The sequence below is a fragment of the Amphiura filiformis genome, chromosome 18 (assembly GCF_039555335.1).
Source record: "Amphiura filiformis chromosome 18, Afil_fr2py, whole genome shotgun sequence".
Classification (NCBI taxonomy): Eukaryota; Metazoa; Echinodermata; class Ophiuroidea; order Amphilepidida; family Amphiuridae; genus Amphiura; species Amphiura filiformis.
The window spans coordinates 61,506,126-61,521,334 of NC_092645.1; the positions used below are offsets into that span (position 1 = coordinate 61,506,126).

Genomic DNA, 15,209 nt, shown 5'->3' on the forward strand with positions numbered 1-15,209 from the left:
CGAAATCGGTTTACGAACACTTTCGATGTCAAGACGCTTTTTCCCGAAAATCGTTTGGACATCAAAAGTGTCCGAAATCGGTTGCCGAACACTTTTGATGTCAAGACGCTTTTTCCCGAAAATCGTTTGACATCAAAAGTGTCCGAAATCGGTTTCGAACACTTTTGATGTCAAGACGCTTTTTCCCGAAAATCGTTTGGACATCAAAAGTGTCCGAAATCGGTTTCGAACACTTTTGATGTCAAGACGCTTTTTTCCGAAAATCGTTTGGACATCAAAAGTGTCTGAAATCGGTTTCCAACACTTTTGATGTCAAGATTCTTTTCTCCGAAAATCGTTTGGACATCAAAAGTGTCCGAAATCGGTTTCGAACACTTTCGATGTCAAGACGCTTTTTTCCGAAAATCGTTTGGACATCAAAAGTGTCCGAAATCGGATTCCGAACACTTTTGATGTCAAGACGCTTTTTTCCCGAAAATCGTTTGGACATCAAAAGTGTCCGAAATCGGTTTCCGAACACTTTTGATGTCAAGCCGCTTTTTTTCCGCAACTCGTTTGGACATCAAAAGTGTCCGGAATCGGTTTCGAACACTTTTGATGTCAAGCCGCTTTTTTCCGAAAATCGTTTGGACATCAAAAGTGTCCGAATCGGTGTCCGAACACTTTTGATGTCAAGACGCTTCTTCCCCGAAAATCGTTTGGAAATCAATAGTGTCCGAAATCGGTTTCCGAACACTTTTGATGTCATGACGCTTTTTTCCCGAAAATCGTTTTGACATCAAAAGTGTCCAAAATTGGTTTCCGAACACAATTTTTCAAATTTTGATTTTTTTTTTTTGGTGTGGATGGAAATACCCTTTCTGGCATTATTTTAAGATGAGCGCCTCAAAGGTTAAGCTCACAGAGGGGTTACAGGTCAAAATAGGGGTTAAACTTGAACCTGCTTCAAAGACACCAACACTGCAAAATTGAATTTGTTGTCCCGCAGCGACCGCTACGGATCCGACGGTACTTGTTCATTTATTCATTCATATAGTCATTTCTTTCATTCATTTATGTATCTTTCTAGGACTTAATTCGGGTTAACTTCTCTCTGAGAAGTTGGGCCACACTTGTGTGTGAGCAAAAGGGGTTTGTGGGAAATTTCCTGGAGGGCACCATGGTCATTCATGTTTCAATCATTTATTAATGCAATCATTCATTTCTTCATTTCATTCATTTATGTACCTTACAAGGATTTAATTTGGGTTAACTTCTTTGCGAGAGGGAAAATTAGGCCACACTTGTTTTTTGTATGTGTGCAAATTAAAGGGCTCGGGGAAATTCCCTGGAGGGCCCCGTATCTCACAAGGAATTAATTTGGGTTAACTTCTCTGTGAGAAGTTGGGCCACACCTTGTTCTTGAGAGGCCCCGTACCTTACGGGTAAGTAATTTAAGCATGGGCTCGGGAAATTCCCGAGCGGGGTTAACTTCTCTGTGAGAAGTTGGGCCACACCTTGTTCTTGAGAGGCCCCTGTACCTTACGGGTAAGTAATTTAAGCATGGGCTCGGGAAATTCCCGAGAGGGCTGTATCTTACGGGTGAGCAGGCACACTGTGTTTAGATGGTTAAAAAAGGTGGCGGTAAAAAGGGACATGGCCACAAAAAATTCATCTTAAAGCCAATTATATGAAAATAATTTGATCACCATAGGTAATTGCATAAGTGTTTACAAATAGTAATAATTTGTTACTAATATATTTGAGAAATAGTGCATGAGAAGTTGAACGAAATTATGTCAAATATCAGATTACTTTCCTGAATGTTCCCGGCTTCAGGAAAGTAGGATTAATGTTATGCACTTTTCTAAGGTATTTATATTAAAGGATTGACTCAATAAATGTATGTAAATTTCTCTTGAGAAATTTTCTCTTGAGAAGTTAGGCTACGTTTGATGTATTGGAACGGACCCTTTTGGTCCGTATTTTATTGGATAAGCTGAAGTTAAATCCAATTCTGGATTACAAATAAATGGAGATACTCCTGACGGATATGCCTAGCAAAACTTTTGAGTAAAATGTGCTTTATTTCATCTGGGGGTAATGAAAATCGATTTTTAGGTTGCTTCGACCAACAATACCTCGTCTACCCTGAATTGAGGGATTATATGGAATAAATGAAGTTTTCACACTAGATTTGTTTTGGTGATTACTTACATCAAGGGATAACTGAAACGTAAGATTCCAAGATCAAACCCCAAGATATTCAGGGGGTTTAACCACCCCCAACATATATAAGTGTTTTAGTTGAGCCTCCAAGCACACCCATAGGAAATGTGGAGGTTTGTGCCATGCAGATGCATTTGAGGGTTTGATTCAGAGGTTCAATGTATAATGATGCATAGTGATTGGTCAATCATGTTTCTACACCCAAAGCAGGGCATAATATAGCTGATGATGTCCACTTTTGTTAGTGGTTTCTATGCAAAACAACACTTTAACAGTTTTTGAAAAAATCTCAAAATTTGAGTATACATGACTGACTTGAGGAAGGCATACTGACTATAGTGTGGTCAAATGATACTGGCAACAATACTAATGATGACTTATTTCTTATTTTCCCCCACCCATTTATACAGGCACTCTTCCACATAAACACAAGGTAGTCATAGCAGGTAATCATGAGGTCACATTTGATAGACAGCTCATGACAGAACAAAACAGCCATGTCTTCATGAGTTTTGCGACAGCGTTCAACGATTTGAAAGAACATGAATGGAAGGACATTAGATCACTTCTTACGCATTGTGTATACTTAGAAGATGCAGAGGTCAACATTTCAGGGTTTAGGATCTATGGCTCACCATGGTAAGGACAACATGTATGAGGGACAGGGTGTCACAAACGCAAGTTTAGAGTAACACCATGTTAGATTTTGCAGTGGCAGATTCGAATAAGTGGGTGTGCATCAACAGCATGCGGACAAATCGTATATGCCTCGCAGAATTATGTTAGCGCATGGTTCAAATCAACCACTACAAAATCCAACATGGCGTTACTCTCAACCTGAAACGAGAGACACTATAGTACCAGTATATGCCAGAACTTTATCAAAGATATATAAATTTCAGCACAATTTTAAAGTTCAATGTCTAAAATACATGTATTTGTAATTGTTCTCAATAATCTAGCTAGATACATGAATAATAAATTATTAATCAGTTCATTTGGACTTACTATTTTTGATAGCTACCAGGGTTTACTTTAACGCACAAAACACACGTATTTACGCGTTCCCGCACTTTGCGGACCCCTTCAAATCCAAAGTTCAAAGTCGCAATGCATACAAAATCTTGAAAACGTACGCGTTCAAATATTACAAGATTTGCATATAGAAACACCCAATATTGTTAAAAATGTTTTCCAAAATCAAAATACTCCTTGGGCAATGTTTTGGACCCTTTCAGGGGAAAAAATTACAATTGAAAGGGTCCGAAAATTTTGAAAATACCCCTTCAGCAAACTGCTTAAAGAAAACCCTGATAGCTACCTTGTCACATCTCTTCCAAGACACATCATCAGAGCCGGCCTGATACATCTCAGATGGCTGAGATGGTCTGATGGTGTGTATCGGGAGAGACATGATATAGTAGCTATCAAAAATAGTACTCATTAATAATCTACTTTACTTTTAATGTCTAAAATTTGCACTATCCATAGCAAAGATGATGGATGGCATTCCCCCATAACCCCCTGTGGCACTGCCACTGTGTTTGGAACACCCTATTAAACAGAGTTTCATCATACAGGGTAGCTGCTTCAGTGCAAGGCAAAGACACAGGAACAGCTAGGAACAACTAATTTCAAGATGTCATTTTTAGTCAATTTCATCCTAATTTTACTGACAACACTGAAAGTGAAATGCAGGATTAACCTGTATACATGTATTTAAAACCACAAGTGCTGGTGTCTGGTTTTGTGAAGCTCATTTTGACCTAAATTGAATATATTTTGATTCATTTATTCAAATTTAAATGCAAATTGTCTAATACGGTGCAAATTCTATCTATCTATTATGTACAGTACTGTTTATGTACTTTAGACCAGAAAGTTTGCTAAATGTTTATCACATGAAGATCTATTATGTACTATTCTATTACCCCCACGACCCATTATTCAAAATCACGCACTGTGATTTGTTGAAACGCGTCATGTGACAGACCATTAATTAGCGATAAAGTGTCAAGGGCAACGAACTTTATGTTCTTCTACCATCACAGCGCACAGCAGAGCGCACAGCACACCTGCTTATGTAGGGGAGAATGGAATGTCAGGGGTGTGTTATTGTATGTGCATACCTGCTATAGGGGAGAATGGAATGTTAGGTTGTGTTATTGGAATGTCCATACGCTTTGGCTACGCTGTGTGCTCCACCTTGAGGTAAACAACTTGAAATATTTGGGCAAAAAATTTGATATTTTCTCTTTAAATCGCACTATTTTGTGGTAATAGAATAGAAATAAAGGGTGCAGCATTATCCTTTACATCAAATAATGTGTCTCGGCAGTAAAAACGTTTAAATAATTATTTAAGTTTTTACTGCCTCGACACATTATTTTCGTAAAGGATCATGCATTACCCTTTATTTCTTAATTACATATGATAGACCAGATATTTCACAAAATGTTTATCACATAAAGATATATTGTGTATTTATATGCAGTTCTATATATTGAAATTAGCACTATATGTGAAACATTAAAATTGGAAAAATCAGGAATAACCCCAAATCAAGATTTTATGTCTCATTAACTAGAGATAAGTAAGGTCTGTAACTCGGTAGATTTATAGAGTTCAATATTATATTCATGTACACAAGTTTTCTCAAAAAAGTAAAAAGAACAGTATGTGATGCACCTGACGATATAGTAATATATCATCATGTATACTTTGGCCTTATAATATCGCGGATTAATATCAAATATTTTATTTTGAAAATTTCCTTGCGACATCTCGCCAGAACTATCACAAATTATTAATTCAAGTCCTATACTTTGTCTACTTTCTTTAAAACACAAAATATAGACCAGACATGTCAACTAATAAGCACTCTTACCGTGGGTCTACTTTTCAGCGTAGTGGTAAAAGCCTAACATTTCCCGCCTATTGAGAGCTGATCAGACTATAGTTGAAAACGGCTTCAACTTGAAGGCTATAATGCAGGCTGTGTGGGTTGAGAGACTTGATATACAAAATGCCATATGTTGTCAAAGAAAATGTCGGTTTCTGTTTATGCATGTTTCTTATGGACTACATACAACAATCTCATCAATTTCAACAATTTACATTCAGTTTTGAAATTTTTATTTTATATGCATGTTAATATTGTAAATGTCTTATTTTTTGAGATGGAAGAAACTTGTTCAAGATTGATTGTGTGTGGGTTGAGAAAGCAGACAAAAGTAATGTGTTCACCAAAAAAATGTCAGATTCTGTTTATGAATGTTTCTTATGACCTTGCAAATATCTCATCAATTTCAACAATTTATGACAAGTTTAGAAAATTTGAAGTTACGCTTTGATATTGTAAATGGGCTGTTCCAGATTAAATGCATACACCCTGTATGGAAGGCTAACCTTAATCTCCCACACAGGGGGTGTAGATTTCAAATGGAGTTGCCCATTCATGTAACCCCATTTGAAATTCACACTCCTTGTGTGGAAGATTAAGGCCATGTCTTCCATAGAGGGTGTAAGGATTGTAAGTTGAAAAGCCCGATACTATATTTAAGGCGTGAGAAGCTTGTTCAAGGTTATATGTGTGGGCTGGGAAAACAGAATTGATACATTGAACAAAATGTCACATGTTGTTAAATGTTGTCAAAGAAAATGTCAGCTACAACATATGCATGTGTCACAGTCTCCTGACAATGTTTTCAGCAGTTGTTTAACAATGTATGTTTTTATTTAGAAAAATGTATTTATACGCATTGATATCACTGAAGTTGCATTTTGTTCAAGAGCAATAGAGTTATTCTCTTCACACAGGTGTCGACTACAGACGGCAAGTTTCATTTTTTTTTAATTCAAAAAATTTCAAAATTGTACATTTTCATGACCAAATTTGGAATCAGTATGAAAAATGCATTAAAGTGAGTACAAACAAGCTTAATAATTGGTTCAGTGGTTCTTGAGATAGCTTTCGATATTTTGAGAAAATATCTCAAAACTTGAGACTTTTTATGTACATGTAGGAGACTATGGCCAGCATGCAGAGCATTAATGCATTGAAGTATCGAGGTTGATGCTATTGTGAATAGGATGAGGCCGGCTGGGAGTCATTAAAGATACTGTCAGTGATTTTGTATGTTTGTAAATGTATGTGGGCTACGTTACTCTGCAAGTAATGGGACTACAAGCGATCTAATGATGATACGATTTGACATTTTAGTCAATGTTAGATACCTACACTCGCATGCAACACACAAATGAATGTAGCCACAGATCGCCACTGCACTTCTGTGTTTTTCCTTTCTATTGATTTTCATAAAAAAATTACCTGATCAGAATAGTAAAGACTAATACTTCACTTTTGCGCATAAGAGGCAGCAGGTTTTTTTTTTGGGGGGGTCACACGTACCATGTGAGTTTGGGATGAAGAGGAAAGCAGTAGAAAAGATACTTTATTGTTATAAGAAAATGGTATATACATTGTAGGTAAGGGCAATAAATTTGTTCAAAAGATTGAAATTTCCTGAATAGCTGTTCATTATACTAGCTAAATCGGACAAATCTAACTAAAGTTTGTTCAACTAAAGTTAAGGCGGAAATTATTCGTCTTTTGTTACTGCGTGCGTCAATAAAGTCCCAACTCACGCTCCCGTAAATTCACATAAGTGTGCGCTAGTCATGCATTATGCAACGCACACATAGCGAAAGCATTGCCACTAAAAGGGTGCACGCCATTCCATATCAATACACAGTGTTGTGACTCTTATTTTTTCCGCCTTATATAAGCCGAACAGACTTTAATCATAGAAAATAGATTTTTGCATTTTTGCGGCTTCTTGCTCAATTCACTTGGTTCTTTGACTGACTTTTACTGACTGTTGACACACAGTGTTTCAGAAAAGATTTGTGTAGGTAATATACACAGGAAACTATACAGGTGAAAGCTTATGATAAGGTCTGTAATATTATTACTTTACAAAGATTTACAAGGAGGACAATAAGGCCATCATAGGCAGTAACATGTTCGTATTCAAAAATGTATTATTGTTGTAGCCCTAGAATAACTGGAACTTGCAGATCTGGCCTCCTGTGTAGAGTAACTCTGTGTGGCTGTTATCTTCAATAAATGACTATACTTTGACTGTATAATATCATGTTCCTTTGTGTTATACAGGACACCTGAATTCTGTGATTGGGGGTTCAATTTACAAAGAGGTCAGCCAATACTTGACAAGTGGAATAAGATTCCAGAGAATATAGACATACTCATCACTCATGGACCACCAGTAGGTAAGCTATGCAACATTGGTTGGCTATTGAATATAACTCTATTAAGGTTGGCATTTTCGGCGGGTAAACGGGTACCACCGAGATTACATTACCCGGCAGGAAATACCCTGCCCGGTACCAAATAAAAAAAAAAAAAAAAAAATTATTTTTTCTGTTTTGTAGTGTCCCTGACCTAGACCTAAATGCTAGGATCATTCATGGTTGACCTAAAAAATAAAAAAAAAAATTCAAGATGTTTTGTGTTTTTAATATGAAAATTGATAATTTCTATTTATGTCATACTCTATTAATGATTTCAAAATGCATTCAAATTCAATGCATTTTGAAATCATTAATAGAGTATGACATGAATACAAATTATCAATTTTCATATTAAAAATACAAAACATCTTGAAATTTTTTTTTTTTTTTTTTTTTTTTTAGGTCAACCCATGAATGATCCTAGCATTTAGGTCTAGGTCCACCGACACTACAAAAACCGGAAATTTTTTTTTTTTTATGCAAGATTTTGGTACCCGTTACCCGCCCGAAAAATGCGCCGGGTACCCGGGTACAAAATTACCCGAAAATGCCAGGCCTAAACTCTATGCTATCTGCATCCCCTATAGTCCTATTCCAGTTTAGACAAGGCATCCAAGTGCTGATAAAGCTATTAGTGTATCGAGGATAATTTGGGGATCCAATCATGTTTCACCATTGTTCATCACGAGTTGACAATGATGCGTCAGCATCGTCTGCATGGTTTACTTCGCACTCAATGACTAACTTTAGCCTTCACACTCATTGACTGCCTTCAGCTGCCTGAACCAGACAGATGCGCCAGACACGAGTTGTTAAATGGTGATGAACAACAAACAATAAAACATGATTGAATCTTTTTCAACAACAAAAACAATTTAAAGATTGTCTAATCGATACATACTCACGATATAACAACGTTTCTGATTGGATTTGGGCCATTTTTTGCTGATCATAAATTCCGTTTATGACCAGTACGCAGGGCATAAACAAGCTGTGTCACACAGCGTTGGAACCCAATTAGCGCGATTCACAATTTGCTAGTGTTGCGTATACGTGCATGTCACCGCGCCCATCTCACGCGGAAACAAAACAAAAATGGAAACATTATTGTCCCCAGTGATATACGAGGGGCAGTCAGTATGTTTTAAGAGTTGACTCGTGACGTCATATGTGGATTGTTTTCATGGCATTTCTCAATGATTACATAAACACAGTACCTTTGTCTTTCAAACAACACATGTAAAAATTATATCATACACATGATTACGTAACAGCATTAGCATAAGATCAATATACTAGGGACACTGCCAAATCGCGCAAAAAGGCGGGCCTTTTAAATTACAGAAAAAACACGTGTTTACAATGTCCGAAAACAGCAAAAGTACAAGGTGCATATGGCTAGTTTTGGGCAGGAATAAACACTAGGTCCTCCGCTTGCATTTGGTAAAATATGAGACTTGCCATTAAACTTTGGTGGAAATGGGACGCCTGGAAACTTCAACAACTTTGGGGCTTGAATGGAAGCAAAATTATTCTGCAAAAATGGCGAAAATGAAAAGCAGTTATTACAAATGACATTAATTATCTCTAAAATGAAACAGACTAAAATATAATGACTGGTCACGTGTGAGATTTGGTACTCAGTGCGATGATAACTGGTGCAAATGAAACAACCATCTGCGCATGCGCAGGTGGGATGACCGATACAACATGGTGGAAATGCACGAAAATTGCTAAATTCCATGTAAATAGGGCCTAAAATATTACAAAATGCTATTAAAATTGTAATTTAAATATTCATATGAATTTTTATGGATGATCTCAACCTGAAATGAACAGAAAAGTTTTAAAAATAAATTTCTCATTCAAACGATGGCCTCTCTCTTTGTACCACTACTTTTTGTATAAATGTAACAATGGTACAATAACAGTTATATTATAATCACGGATTCAAATATTTTCTAGGGAGACTCCCGTTTAAATGTTTGGAGATTAGTCAACAGAACTGGCAAAAAATTTAAATTTCCACGCTTTGCTATTTTTGGCAATATCAAGATTTTTAAAGAAAGAAAAGCCTTGTTTTTTTTTTTTTAAGACATATTTGACCACGCATTTTAAATAAAATAAAACCTTTACAGCCCAACAAACATGGTTTAATGAACTGGTAGTTTGTGTTCTATTACTGTTCCAAAAGGCAGCATTCTCCATTCTTTAATTCCCGAGAAAATATAGAAAATACAACAATACCTCATTTCAGCCTCTTATTTCCCTTAACAAAAACGCCTCAATTTCACCAGGTGACTCTAGACCATTGATTTTATGCTAATGCTGTTACGTAATCATGTGTGTGATAGAATTTTTACATGGGTTGTTTGAAAGACAAAGGTACAGTGTTTACGTAATCATTGAGAAATGCCATGAAAACGATCCACAAATGACGTCACGAGTCAACTCTTAAAACATACTGACTGCCCCTCGTACTAATAGATTTATTGCGCTAATTATATGTCTTGCCTTACATGACATTTTATATGAATAAGCTATTCCAATTGAGATTCACACACCCCCTATGGAAGACATGACCTTACCTGAATGGGTGGCTCTATTTGAAATCTGCTCCTCCAGTTTGGGAGATTAATGTCATGTCTTCCACAGGGGGTGTATGGATCAAATCTGGAATAGCCCAATGTAGCTGGTATATTGACTGTGGACTGTGACTAAGTTGAAACTTAACATACAGTAGTAAGTACTTCAGCGACACAAGGATGTATGTCCACTAGCTGCTATATGGATGATTCCATCTAGCCCAGTGCTCAGTGGCACAAAGATGTATGTCCATTAGCTGCTATATGGATGATTCAATCTAACCCAGTGCTCAGTGGCACAAAGATGTATGTCCATTAGCTGCTATATGGATGATTCAATCTAGCCCAATGCTCAGCAGCACAAAGATGTATGTCCATTAGCTGCTATATGGATGATTCAATCTAGCCCAATGCTCAGCAGCACAAAGATGTATGTCCATTAGCTGCTATATGGATGATTCAATCTAGCCCAGTGCTAAGTGGCACAAAGATGCATGTCCATTAGCTGCTATATGGATGATTCAATCTAGCCCAGTGCTCAGCGGCACAAAGATGTATGTCCATTAGCTGCTATATGGATGATTCAATCTAGCCCAGTGCTAAGTGGCACAAAGATGCATGTCCATTAGCTGCTATATGGATGATTCAATCTAGCCCAGTGCTCAGCGGCACAAAGATGTATGTCCATTAGCTGCTATCTGGATGATTCAATCTAGCCCAATGCTCAGCAGCACAAAGATGCCCAATGCTCAGCAGCACAAAGATGTATGTCCATTAGCTGCTATATGGATGATTCAATCTAGCCCAGTGCTCAGCGGCACAAAGATGTATGTCCATTAGCTGCTATATGGATGATTCAATCTAGCCCAGTGCTCAGTGGCACAAAGATGTATGTCCATTAGCTGCTATATGGATGATTCAATCTAGCCCAGTGCTCAGTGGCACAAAGATGTATGTCCATTAGCTGCTATATGGATGATTCAATCTAGCCCAGTGCTCAGTGGCACAAACATGTATGTCCATTAGCTGCTATATGGATGATTCAATCTAGCCCAGTGCTCAGTGGCACAAAGATGTATGTCCATTAGCTGCTATATGGATGATTCAATCTAGCCCGGTGCTCAGCAGCACAAAGATGTATGTCCATTAGCTGCTATATGGATGATTCAATCTAGCCCAGTGCTCAGTGGCACAAAGATGTATGTCCATTAGCTGCTATATGGATGATTCAATCTAGCCCAGTGCTCAGTGGCACAAAGATGTATGTCCATTAGCTGCTATATGGATGATTCAATCTAGCCCAGTGCTCAGTGGCACAAAGATGTATGTCCATTAGCTGCTATATGGATGATTCAATCTAGCCCAGTGTTCAGTGGCACAAAGATGTATGTTCATTGGTAGCTGTAGGATGATTGTATCTAGACAGTCCAGTGCTTTTTAAAAATAACATTAAGCAGTTTAGATTGATAAAGGTTCTTTTTCAGATCCAATAAAATGATATTACTCACTCAGAAATATTTCAATTCCTATCAGGAATCTTGTTCACTCTGGTACTGGTGCTTCTAGATATGTTTTTAGAACTGTGAAAACATCTAGAAACACCAGTACCAGAGTGAACAAGATTCCTGATAGGAATTGAAAATATTTCTGAGTGAGTAATATCATTTTATTGGATCTGAAAAAGAACCTTTATCAATCTAATGAACTATGAACGATCCCGATGAATCTGTTTCAAAAGAAAAAAACACATAAGCAGTATTTATATAGTGCTTTTAACATGGCTTGGCAAATAATGACATACAGAAGTAGGTACTTTAATTTTGATGGTTCAGCGACACAAGGGTGTATGTCCATTAGCTGCTATATGGATGATTCAATCTAGCCCAGTGCTCAGCAGCACAAAGATGTATGTCCATTAGCTGCTATATGGATGATTCAATCTAGCCCAGTGCTCAGCAGCACAAAGATGTATGTCCATTAGCTGCTATATGGATGATTCCATCTAGCCCAGTGCTCAGTGGCACAAAGATGTATGTCCATTAGCTGCCATATGATGAATGCATCTGGATAGCCCATTATATTATCTAGTGGTACATATATTTATGCACAATGGCTGCCATAGCAATGATATCATCTAGATAGCTCATTTTATTACAGGCATCAGTATTTCATGATATGCAGCAAAGGTATAATTTACTTTATTTTATGATCATACTCATTGTTTGTAATAATATAATGTTTTATAGTCTTAATATTTGTTTGTTTCTTAGGACACGGCGATCTCACATCTGATCACAAAAGAGTGGGATGTGTGGAACTACTCAGCACAATCCAGAAACGTGTGAAACCCAAGTATCACATATTCGCCATATTCATGAAGGCTACGGAATCACAACTGACGATACCACAACGCTTGTCAATGCTTCCGTGTGTACAGTACACTATCAACCTACCAATCCACCCATCGATTTGATCTTCCAACACCCAAGATACCTGCTATGGAAGCCGAGACATCCGTGTAGTTTGATTGGTCAGTTAGATGTAGATGTGTCATTTGATTGGTTGATTTCAGTTTGAATGTATAAGAGTTTGATCAAATGGGCTATTCCAGTTGAAATCCATACACCCCCTATGGAAGACATGACCTTAATCTCCCACACAGGGATAGATTTCAAATGGAGTCACTCATTCAGGTAACCCTACTTTCTCACTCCCTGTGGAAGATAAAGGTCATGTCTTCATATGGTGTGTGTGGATTTCAACTGGAATTGCCTATTGTTCTGTATTAAAAGATATTAATGATGGGACAATTTGAGAACAAATGTATAAAAGTGTAGTATTGTTGGTCCTTATCATGTAGAATGTATAAAAAAAGTTTAAAAACTTGATGAATTATGTACAAAATGGCTTAGCATGATAATTTTTATACTAGATATTTGAACGTATGTAAATCTTGGGAAATCTAATATGGACTAAATGTGGAATCTGATTTGATTACGTGAAATTAACTTCTTTTTGTTTGGTCAATTTTATTTGAACCTCAAAATAATGATTGCAGCAGCTAAAAAGTTATGATTGATTGTGTGTTGATCAGCAACGTAGCTTGCGATACCATCACGGCATTATGGTAACTTTTTAGCAAATGTCAAAATGACAGTCCAATAGCAGTCTATATGCTTAAAATACATGGCATGTTACTACATTACAATCATATAGATAATGTGCAATATGTGATTGACTAGTTATACAGACAGGCCCTGATTTTTTCCTCATGTTTGTGTGTCACTCACGGAGATCACTTGATGTACCTTCATATTATTTTGCTATGCGCTCAGCAAACTTTGATTCAAAGTGTGTGGTTGTTAGCATTCTGCATTTAACCTGTTATGTCAAAAATATGTACAAAGCGCTACATGTGTTATGCTGGTTTCATACTTTTCTGCCGCTTGCAACTTTGTCGCTCTGAAGATGATTTTGCTTCACTGCGCTGTCACACGTACCAGAAACGCTAGCGGTGACCAGCGGCAAGCCGATATATCGATCACTCCACCGCTTTGCCGCAGCGGCAGCACCCGCTGGGAGTTTAATTCAAATCCACTCGGAGCAGTGCCGCTCTGACGTATGAGAACAAAATAGCAAGAATGGCATGATGAAGTGTCACGCCGCTCAGCGGCAAAAAGTATGAAAGTATGAAACCAGCATTATGCTGGTTTCATACTTTCCTGCCACTCTGACGACAATTTTGCTTCACTGCGCAGTCACACCAGAATGACTAGTGGTGACCAGTGGCAAGCCGATATATATAGATCTCTCCACCGCTTTACCCAAAGCGGCAGATCACTAGGAGTTGAATTCAAGTCAACCCGGTTGCAGCACCGATGTGACATATGAGAACAGGACATGATTTTTGGTGGTGCAGTACGGCAACATTGGCTTTCATGGCATGCCGCTCCGCTTGCAATAAAAGTACAAGCAGCATGAGGAAGTGTCACGCCACTCAGTGGCAAACAGCAGAAAGTATGAAACCAGCAAAAACCTCTGAAACGTTCAAGCTAAAAACAACTATTGTTATTGTTCGATTTGGGCTGTTGCTGATAAATGCTGGAGGTACATTAAGTGCTTGCCATGAGCAATATATCAAGATGGTGGATTTGTCATAGCGTTACACATGGTTCAATTTTGAGTCTGTAATCTTTGAGTATAATTTCTTTGAAAAATGCTGATACTGCCTTTTTACAGAATTAACATATGTGGTGTGATCAAGCAAAATCAGTCGGAAGTCAAGCATATTCAATTTTCATTTTCTTACAGGATTGTATAAACAGTATTTTGCAAAGCTACATTTTGCAGAAAACCACTTTGAATTTGGACAACCAGTTCAAAAGATGTGAGCAGTTTAAGAGTTTCCAAAACAATAGGAAACAAAAGGAAATTCTTCGTATTTGACTATATCTCAAAATCAATATTTCTGACTTCTGACTGATCATGAATTTGCCTTGATCACATCATAATATATATAGAGAAGTTAATTCCGTTTGATAGCTGATTTGGTTTTATTCTGATGTGCAATGTGATTTTTCCAAACATGAATTGCATTTTAATTTGACTGTAAAAGTTGAAATACCAAAGTATATGGACCATGACTTTTGATTTGGTCGGTTTTTTTTTTAAATAGTTGATTACAAGTGCAATATATATAGCTGTTTGAGTACAATGGATATTCAGTTGAATGCATACACCCCTATGGAAGACATCACATTAATCTCCCACACAGGGGGTGCGAATTTCAAATGGAGTCACACATTCAGGTAACCCCATTTGAAATCTACACTCCCTGTGTAGGAGATAAGGTCATGTCTTCCATAGGGGGTGTATGCATTTCAACTGGCATAGCCCAACCCCAGGAGTTTGCAGTACTACAGCTTCTGTCATCTTTGTTGATAAATTGTTGCATACTTTGTACCTCAGAACAAATGACAATTGGCAAATCTTCCAGAAAACAAGCAAACAAATAATCAAAATAATGCACAAAAATGGATCAAAATAAATTTGTCTCTTTTTACAACAAACACGCTAAAGAGTTGTTTTCATACAGGGTCATTT

At 37.4% G+C, this 15,209-nt stretch overlaps 1 protein-coding gene across 1 annotated transcript in view; it reads left to right on the top strand.

The window, feature by feature from the left end:
* Positions 1-14,818, top strand: part of LOC140138896 (metallophosphoesterase MPPED2-like) — a 73,463-nt gene extending 58,645 nt beyond the window's left edge. Inside the window, 5 exon segments of the mRNA XM_072160678.1 lie at positions 2,619-2,847; positions 7,385-7,500; positions 12,377-12,469; positions 12,472-12,570; positions 12,573-14,818. Of these exon segments, the coding sequence (XP_072016779.1) occupies positions 2,619-2,847; positions 7,385-7,500; positions 12,377-12,469; positions 12,472-12,570; positions 12,573-12,628 (593 nt within the window). The 3' untranslated portion in view covers positions 12,629-14,818.
* Positions 14,819-15,209: the final 391 nt, after the last annotated feature.